Here is a 10,021-nt window from a genome sequence, read left to right on the forward strand (position 1 = left end):
ATCTTCCCGGACCAGGGCTCGAACCCGTGTCCCCTGCATTGGCAGGTGGATTCTTAATCACTGCACCACCAGGGCAGTCCAAAATAGCAAACATTTTTTAAAAGGATTTTTAAGTGCCCAACAAAAGAACCCAGGATAACCAGTGCTACACTGCAACTTCATTTACCTGGTTAATTTTAATGATACTAAAAGCCCCAAGTGATCACCCTTACCTTTCTTCAACACAGAACTTTTGAGCATGAACTATGTTGATCATTTCAAAATTACAACCCCAGGTGTATTCTCTGCCCTTGGGCAGAACCTCACTTATACTTGGGCAGCAGTGGTATTCTTATCTATTTCCTTTAATTTAGTCATTTTCCTCCAGACCCCAAATTCAAAACCTTTTTCTCTTTACCATGAAATTTCAACTGTCACAGTTTGAAGCACAAACAAAACACAGAACTGAAAAGCACACAGCACAAAATTAATCAATTCTTCTTCTTGACTGCTTCACTGGAGCATTTCAGACAAAAGGGAAACTGGGGATGAAAAGTGACATTTTGGTGAAACAGCAGCTTAAATTTACAAAAACTGAATTTATGCATCCAATTACCCTAATTTTTTGTGTTATTTTTTCTAAACACTATGAGGTATTACAAATTCAAAAATTATAACTTAAGTAGAAAAAAAATCCAAGTTATGAATGACCTTCCCCACATAGCCTATACTTGACTGGAGATGGAGACTTAGGAAAAGCAACCAAATCTAGTTCATCTTTGCATCCCCAGCAACTGACATCACGTAGCACATAGTAGGTGTCTTATAAATTTGTGATGAAGGGCAAGACAGAAGAGGATGATCTCTGTTTCCATTCATTCCCTCTTCTATTCCATCCTTCACACTTCACTAAAGAGAGCTATCAAAATGCCCGCACCTGCCACTGCATTTCAAACCTTTGCCTGTATGTAGTCCATGGTTCTTTGGGTTGCATACATGCTCCTCATGACCCTGGCCCTGCTAACTTCTTCTGCCTCATCCCTCAACACTCCTTACCCTGTACTTCCCACTCAGCAACTCCTTGTCGTATCCCAGTGTCCCCAGGCTTCCATGCTTTTACCTGCAATACTGTAGGTTGGACCATCCCTACTCCTCAACCATACAGGCAACTCCTACTCATATTTCAAGATTCCTCTAGGGCACCACTTCCCTAGGAAATCTTTTCTCGTCTTCCCCACTTCCTCTCCTCCCATTTCTATGACCTGAGTAAATTCAATTCTTCATTTATTAAATCAGCAAGCATTTATTGACTCTTTACTCTTTACCAGGCACCAGTGTATATTAGGCTCTCAAATGTGTGAACGAACAAATACAGACAGCAATGGGTTAAATGAAAGTAAATCCCTGCTTTCACTTAAGTGAGGATTATCATAAGGATATAAGTAGCATGGCTCTATCACAGACTTAGCACTTAAAAAAAAAAAAAAGATTCTTTTTTTTTTTTAATGTGGACCATTTTTAAAGTCTTTATTGAATCTGTTACAATATTGCTTCTGTTTTATGTTTTATTTTTTGGCCTGGCTTGAAGCCACACACACCCCCCCCCCCACATTAGAAGGCGAAGCCTTAACCACTGGACCTCCAGGGAAGTCCCAGACTTAGCGCTTCTCAACATTATTTTTCGTGTATCTGTCTCGCACATTGCACTAATTCCTTATGGATCTTGTCTTTTTCATTTATACATCCTTAGTATCCAGCACCGTGTTTTTCATACAGTAAGCACTCAATAAAATATCAGTCCAAAAAGTGAAGGAGGGCTTCCCTGGTGGCGCAGTGGTTGAGAGTCCGCCTGCCGATGCCGGGGACGCGGGTTCGTGCCCCGGTCCAGGAGGATCCCACATGCCGCAGAGCGGCTAGGCCTGTGAGCCATGGCTGCTGAGCCTGCACGTCCGGAGCCTGTGCTCCGCAACGGGAGAGGCCACAACAGTGAGAGGCCCGCATACCGCAAAAAAGAAAAACGTGAAGGAAACTATTTCACATTTAGTTTTATAAGCTCTAGAATATTTAAGTAAATATGTCCTTAAGTAAGTAAATTGTGGCTTCAAGTTTAGATTAAAAAAGAAAAAAATACTACACAGTTCTGTGGTTATAACAAGAAATGACTAATGTTAAACCAGCATTGTTTAATAAGACAGAAAGAGTCAAAATTTTAATTGACATTTTAAAAAGAAATCAAATATAACTGCAAAGTCAAATAAACTCAACCCCCTACTATTTAATTTTTTAAAAAATCTAATGACACAGCAAATACTAGATTTAGATGTAGGAGATCTCAAAGATACACAAATGTCAAGTCACATTAACTTTACATGTTTCCTGGCTCTGTCCTTTTAATTAGTCTTCATTCTTTACAGAGTTGCTTTCCTGCTCCTAAGCCACAATTCTTTCATGTGAATTTTAGTTAACATTTTCATGTGGATACAGTTATCAGTAAACTGCCTCTCCAAAACCTCTGGGTAGAAACAGCTGATGAAAATATTGGTACCAGTCAGTGAGAGGTACAGTGAGGGACTGGTATACTCTTCTTGAATCAAGTGCAGGACTTAACGGCTTCTCTAACTAACGCAATTCTTCCAAAAGTGCCAAGTTTTCATCTGATCCTATTTTAAAACTTCAGCAACAGGGCCATCATGACTTTGCCCTTCAAAGAGCTTCAATAAAGCTAGCTGCTACAACAACTGTGGGGGAACAAAGCCTGGACTCACATCTAAGGAGACAGCAATCTAAATGCCAACTGTTCGTGGGCGGAGAATGGGGAGTGGGAGGACAAGTTTTATCTCACAGCACTAACATTACATCAGTTTTGGGGGTGTTTTCCCCCCTAGTTCTACTGAAAGACAGCCTTCCAATTCCTTCAAATGTGTGAAATCCAACCTTGACTTTCTTGCTGGCTGCAATATTTGGGTATTAAATAAAGAGGAACAAATCAATGTCTGGCCATCACTCAAAAGAGTCCCACATATTAGGGTTAAGAATGGCGGCCATGGGGGTCCAGCACTCACAGCAGAACAATGCTTAGGGTGACACTCACAAGAGTCATGGGTTCTGAGGATGCCCACTCCCACAGCTGGGGATCAAGGCACTAACAGACAACACAGACTTGAAGTCATGTTCCACAGCACATGTTATACAGGATTTGGGGATGAAGAATCTGAAACCTGGACTATTTACGTGGCAGGCGGGGGCGGACGAGCAGAAAGAACCTTATGCTCCCTAAACATTAACTATACATGCAACAGTGCTATTTCCTTCGTAATTTTTTCTAAGGTTTAATTACGGTAAAATACACATGACATAAAATTTACCATTGTAACCATTTAGAAGTGTTAAGTTCCAGAGTGTAAAGTACATTCACACTGGTACACAACCAATCTCCACAACTCTTCTCATCTTGCAAAACTGAGACTCTATACCCATTAAAAAGATCCAGGTGGCTCTGCAGCACAACGGATAGCGCCCTGGACTTGTAGTGACGACAAAGCTCTCCATTCCTCCCTCTGCTCAGCCCCTTGCAACCACCCTGCCGTCTTCCGTCTCTGAATCTGAATACTCTAGATGCCTCATATAAGGAGAGTAATACAGTATTTATCTTTTTGTGACTGGCTTATTTCACTTAGCATAATGTACTCAAGGTTCATCCATGTTGCATTATGTGTTCGAATTTCCTTCCTTTTTAAGGCTGAATGATACTCCACTGTATGTATATAACACGCTTTTCTTTATATACTCATCTGTTGATGGACACTTGGACTGCTTCCACCTTTTGGCTATTATGAATAATGCTGCGATGGACAAGGGTGTACAAATATCTCTTTGAGGTCCTGCTTTTAATTCTTTTGGATAAAAACCCGGAAAAGTGGATTGCTGAATCATAGGGTGATTCTAGTTTTAATTTCTTTGAGGAACCACCATACTATTTTCCAAGGTGGCTGTACCGTTTTACATTCCCAGAACATCCTTGCCAATACTTTTAATTGTCTGTTTTTTTTTTTAAATAGTAGCCATCCTAATGGATATGAGGTGATTCCTTAGTGACTTTTACATTTTCTAAATTTTCTATAATATCCTTGTATTATGTTAATAATTAGAGGAAAATTCAGTGAAATACATTCAACTATTAAATGTGATCATGCAAATACATACTTACTGGTATAGAAAGACCTTTATCATACAGTCTAAATTTTTTTAATCTGAAGGTTACTGTAAGAGTTATATAAAACTATATATACTACTATCTATGTTTGGAGAAATACAAATATACATATTAATATAAATATTTTATACAGACTCAGTAATATGAAAAGGAATATAAAACAATAAGCCAGAATGTTAACAGTAATTATCTCTGGATAATGGTAATCTAACTCATCTTATTATTTCTGTATTTATTTTCTGATCTTTACCCAATGAATATGCATATCTTCTACAATAATGAATAACAATAAAGGGGGTAATTTGGTAAATAAGTTGGGAGTCACCAGGTACCTACATTGCTGTAGGCAGCCATGTTGCTGTGGCCATGAACTATCACTTAAATGTCTGAGAATACTCAAGCCAGGACGGGAACCTCTGAATCAGCTATAATACTATTACATAAATTCTACTTTTAGTCTCAACATGCTTTGAGGGCTCTGTTTAGCCAATATTATGATAGATGCTGAAATTCAGGAGTTCTGAGTACAGTAATTTGCCACCCATACCCTACAACCCCTGAATCAGTAAAGAAGAGACCTACAAAACAGAATATACAATGCCAGCTTCTTATGCTTAACCTGAAAACAAAAAAACAGACAAGGAAATAGAGAGGATTTATAAGGTACAAGGAAAAAATGTGAAGACATACTGCTCCAACCCAACTACATTACATAATATTCTATTTACTGTTAAGAAATTTTTTTATACTTTCACATTTCTTGTGAAAACTCTCCTTTTTTATGCCATCTCAAGTGCCTGTGTGTGCATTTAATGAGTTTTTTGAAAAATCCCAATCTGCTTATCTCTCTGAACTAAAAGAACAAGGCAATATATTCAAATTTAGGCCGAGAAAAGTAGAGAAAAGAGTGCTTCAAAGAGAAGAGGCAAAAGCTGGGGCACAAAGAAAAATGCCAACCAAGAGTCTTCTGCCCACTAGAAACCGAGAAGCTTGCTCCCCAACCATCCTCCACCATAAGCACTGTTAACACTCTCCACTCCATCCCTGGCCTTCAAATTGGGAGGCTGTAAAATACCTGGGAATGACCCTTCAACACACTGGCCTGATATGTTTTCAACTTCCTCAAAACAATCCTAAAACTTGGGAGCACAGTGGATGTCATGACTGAATTACTCAACACCTAACGTCTTTAATTCTGAAATTCTCCCCCACTCACAACGAATGACTTTCCTTCCACATCTCTTGGCCTCAGTTCCACTCAATGTGTGTGTCCTCGTGAGGGCACCAACCAGTCCCTTGACTTTCCTTTGTTAGTCTATCACCTCTGCTCTGGCTTCACTGCCTACCCATTCAGCCTGGATCCTGGATTAGTCACTGAAGAAATGGATTCATTACACATTGGCTTACTTCTATCTTCTTTATTGGCGTCTCGTCATAAGTTAGCCTCTCAAAGGAAGGACTAAGGGAAAGAACAGGAGAGAAACTGACTCTTTTCTTATATTGTTAATGATCCCCAGCTGCCTGAACTAGGGACATCCCCCTGAGTCTTGCATCCCAAGTTCTCCACTATATAGTTACATTTTATCTTTCCAATGAGTTCCCAGCCATATTCCAATGAGCACTAAAGCTTCTGAGAAGTTAGAGAAGTGATATGAGGGTTTCTAGGAAGGCTGAAGTGAGGGCTGAGTAGTCAGGACCCCAGGCTTCACCCAGAACAGCTGCCCTTTTATTTAACAATGGGAAGTTGTTAAATCAATCACGTTGCATGCAGAAAACACTATTGTTCAGCCATTAAAAACTACATTTCGGTGATATAAAGAAAATGTTCATGATGCTAAACACTATGTACATACAGCACTATTCAAGGTCCTCAATAGGTAACAGACCCAGGAATAAAAATTGTCTAGAAGGAAACACCGCAGTGTAAACCGTGGTTACATGAGAATTATAGATTTATGGGTGCCTCTTAAATTTTCTTCTACTAATAATCATATTTAAACATGTTGATGTAATCTTTTTTAAAATTAAATTTTTAAAAAATATTTTCTTTGAAAAAATTATTTCCTTTCTTATAAAAAATGGCTCCCCTTTCTGAAGCCCAGAAAGCGACTGATCAAACCTTACTCACCTTTGGGACTCCCCTGGTGGTCCAGTGGTTAAGACTCTGTGCTTCTAATGCAGGGGGTGTGGGTTCAATCCCTAGTTGGGAAACTAAGATCCCACATGTCACGTGGTATGGCCAAAAAAAACCCACAAACACTTTACTCACCTTTGCTGGAGTCTTCCCAGGCTAACATCTGGTGGTTGCCAGGAAGGAGAAAAACAAGCTAGGCTGCTCACCCCAGAGGTTTCAAATACAATGAAACCAAAAGCAAGGGGATGGGAGCAAGCAAACAACTCCCTTCAGGCAAGATGCCTGTGTCTCCATGTTGATCTTTTCTTCAATAATTCTCATTACCCCTGCCTTAAAGTCTTTGATGGTTAATCTTAGCAAACTGTCAGCCACTTGTAAAAGGCAAAAATAAAGAAAATCTAAGCAAAGAGAACATGAATATCATCCACACTGAAAGTTGGCAAGCTTTCCCCAAACATCAGAAGTTTCCTTGTAGACAAGACCTTTCCACTGAATCTTTAATACTCACCAGGTGCTTTGCCTTAGCACGTTCCTCCTCATTTGATATCCTCTCACGAAGAATAGCTCTGGTCAACTGCTCATTGGCAAAAGCCTTCTCTGAGTCCAGTTCTTTGCTTTGCTTTAGTCTGAAAAGACAACAAAGGTCTAACTTAGAGGGAAAAAAAGAAAGATTTTAGTAGCTGACATCATTTTTCTAATGAAATACATTTAAGCCACAGATCTAGGAGATGAAATCATCTTGGCCTAAAATTTAGCCAAAGCAGGTATATTTTCTAGTAAATCCTCAAGCAGCCTCTACCCAAGCCTTTAAAATAATAGAATTCAAATACATCAAGAAGCTAATCAATCTGACTGCTGAATTAGTTTTACAAAGAACTTATGTCAGCTTGAAATCTGCCCACCTAAATATTCGATCCCTGGTGCCTCCATCTGCCCTCTGGAGATAGCAGTAATATATCTAATTAAAAAGCCATCCACAAGGGCTTCCCTGGTGGCGCAATGGTTGAGAGTCCGCCTGCCGATGCAGCGGACACGGGTTTGTGCCCCGGTCCGGGAAGATCCCACATGCCGCGGAGCGGCTGGGCCCGTGAGCCATGGCCGCTGAGTCTGCGCGTCCAGAGCCTGTGCTCCGCAACAGGAGAGGCCACAACGGTGAGAGGCCTGCGTACCGCAAAAAAAAAAAAAAAAAAAAAGCCATCCACAAGACAAATATTTGAAGGTACCCATCATCTTCCCATCAAAACTGACTCAACTGATTACTGAATACATGCCAGGCAAAGTGCAATGCACTGATGTCACAGTACTGACAAGGACCAGTCACTGTCCTCATGGACCTGACATTACAGCAGGAACTAAAAACACAGTTAAGAGATCCTTCCTCCCAGCGAATGTTCCAACAATCTTTATCTGCAAAAATGGCCAGACCCTTCAATAGCAGGGCTCCTCACTTGTGGGATGACTCCAATTTGTCCCGTAGCTCCAAACTAAATGCACCACTGCAGACATGGTCCAGCAAAGTAAGACAACAGAACCTCACCTCCCAAGATTCCAACACAACACTAATTCTACTAATGAAGCATCTGATTACATTAGGTCTATCGGTAACCTCATCACACAATTAGTTCACACTAAGTTACAATCCACTAACACCCCTACACTGTGCATGACAAGGATAAATTACTTTGGCACCCATCTTCACCATGGTGTCCGGCACATAAAGGTATTCAGTAGTCACCAAATGAGAGTACATTTTAGTCTAAAGATTTTCTGATTGCCTTTTCTTCTTTGAGAGAATAACCCCTCTATACCGTCATATCCCAAAGGTATAAGCAATGCTTTAAAAAGAAAAAGTAAGGACTTCTCTCCAGAGAACCTCATGTAGGCCCGGCCGCCAGGGAACAAACAAGGCCCCTGAGAGCTCCACCTAGTTCGCAGGATAATATCCCACAGCAGGATTTGGAGTCAACAATGGCTAAACCCCAGGTGGTTGTAGCTCCTGTATTAATGTCTAAGCTGTCTGTAAACGCCCCTGAATTTTACCCATCAAGTTATTCTTCTAATTATACAGAATCCTATGCGTATGGTTGTGAGGATTATCCCACTTTTGTCAGAATATGTTCAGGATTTTTTGAATCATCTTTCAGAGCAGCCTGGCAGTTTTGAAACTGAAATTGAACAGTTTGCGAAGACCCTGAATGGCTGGGTTACAACAGATGATGCTTTGCAAGAACTTGTGGAACTCATTTATCAACAGGCCACATCTATCCCAAACTTCTCTTCCATGGGAGCTCACCTCTGTAATTACCTGTCCCATCATCTGACAATTAGCCCACAGAGTGGCAACTTCCGCCAGTTGCTATCTCAAAGATGTCGGACTGAATATGAAATTTAAGATCAAGCTGCAAAGGGGGATAAAGTGACTTGAAAACGATTCCACGCATTTGTACTCTTTCTGGGAGAACTTTATCTTAACCTGGAGATCAAAGGAACAAATGGACAGGTTACAAGGGCAGACATTCTTCAGGTCAGTCTTCAGGAGTTGCTGAATGCCCTCTTTTCTAATCCTATGGATGACAACTTAATTTGTGCAGTAAAATTACTGAAGTTGACAGGGTGAATTTTAGAAGATGCCTGGAAGGAAAAAGGAAAGACTGATATGGAAGAAATTATTCAGAGAATTGAAAATGTTGTCCTAGATGCAAATTGCAGCAGAGATGTAAAACAGATGCTCTTGAAGCTTGTAGAACTCCAGTCAAGTAACTGGGGTAGAGTCCATGCAACTTCAACATACAGGGAAGCAACATCTGAAAATGATCCTAATTATTTTATGAATGAGTCAACATTTTATACATCTGATGGCGTTCCTTTCACTGCAGCTGATCCAGATTACCAAGAGAAATATCAAGAGTTACTTGAAAGAGAAGACTTTTTTCCAGATAATGAAGAAAATGGAACAGATTTATCTGGGGGTAGTCATACTTGGACGATACTGATGATAAGATGGACCCAGAGATAGAAGAAGCTTATGAAAAGTCCTGTTTGGTATCAGAGCATAAGCGAAAACAGTAAAATTAAATTTCAGTGTATCAATTTTATAAAGCAGTTTAAGTTACGCTGATTTTTTATTTTTATTTTTTTATAAATTTATTTATTATTTATTTTTGGCTGTGTTGGGTCTTCGTTGCTGCACGCGGGCCTTCTCTAGTTGCGGTGAGTGGGGGCTACTCTTCGTTGTGGTGCACGGGCTTCTCATTGCGGTGGCTTCTCTTGTTGCAGAGCACAGGGTCTAGGCGCGAGGGCTTCAATAGTTGTGGCACACCGGCTCGGCAGTTGTGGCTCGTGGGCTGAGCTGCTCCGCGGCACGTGGAATCTTCCCAGACCAGGGATCGAACCTGCGTCCCCTGCATTGGCAAGCGGATTCTTAACCACTGCGCCACCAGGGAAGTCCCAGTTCTGTTTTATTTTTATGATCAATGACCCCTAAAATGTAAATTGACTATAATGACTCTAGCAGCCCCATCCTTGCACATGCTCCTTTTTCTTTCCCACTTGCCTCTAAGCTCCACAAGGGCAAAGACCTGGTCTGGGTTTTTTTCACTGCTATATCCCCAAGTGCTTAAAACAGTGCCTGCCCCACACAGTAAGTGCTCAAAAAACACCTGAGTAAACGCATGAATGAATGAGTGGCATATTTC

At 40.6% G+C, this 10,021-nt stretch overlaps 1 protein-coding gene and 1 pseudogene across 2 annotated transcripts in view; one reads left to right on the forward strand and one right to left on the reverse strand.

Moving 5' to 3' along the window:
* The window catches only part of CHCHD3 (coiled-coil-helix-coiled-coil-helix domain containing 3), a 292,068-nt gene that overhangs the window by 182,441 nt on the left and 99,606 nt on the right, over window positions 1-10,021 (reverse strand). The window contains exon 4 of the mRNA XM_082632960.1: window positions 6,835-6,952. Within this exon, the coding sequence (XP_082489086.1) occupies window positions 6,835-6,952 (118 nt within the window). The remainder of the gene's footprint in view (window positions 1-6,834; window positions 6,953-10,021) is intronic.
* On the forward strand, window positions 8,230-9,674 carry LOC309810724 (polyadenylate-binding protein-interacting protein 1-like; annotated as a pseudogene). Its single transcript has one exon. The product of its transcript is annotated as a polyadenylate-binding protein-interacting protein 1-like (transcript).

The sequence above is a fragment of the Mesoplodon mirus genome (assembly GCF_964341445.2).
Source record: "Mesoplodon mirus genome assembly, chromosome: 9".
NCBI lineage: Eukaryota > Metazoa > Chordata > Mammalia > Artiodactyla > Ziphiidae > Mesoplodon > Mesoplodon mirus.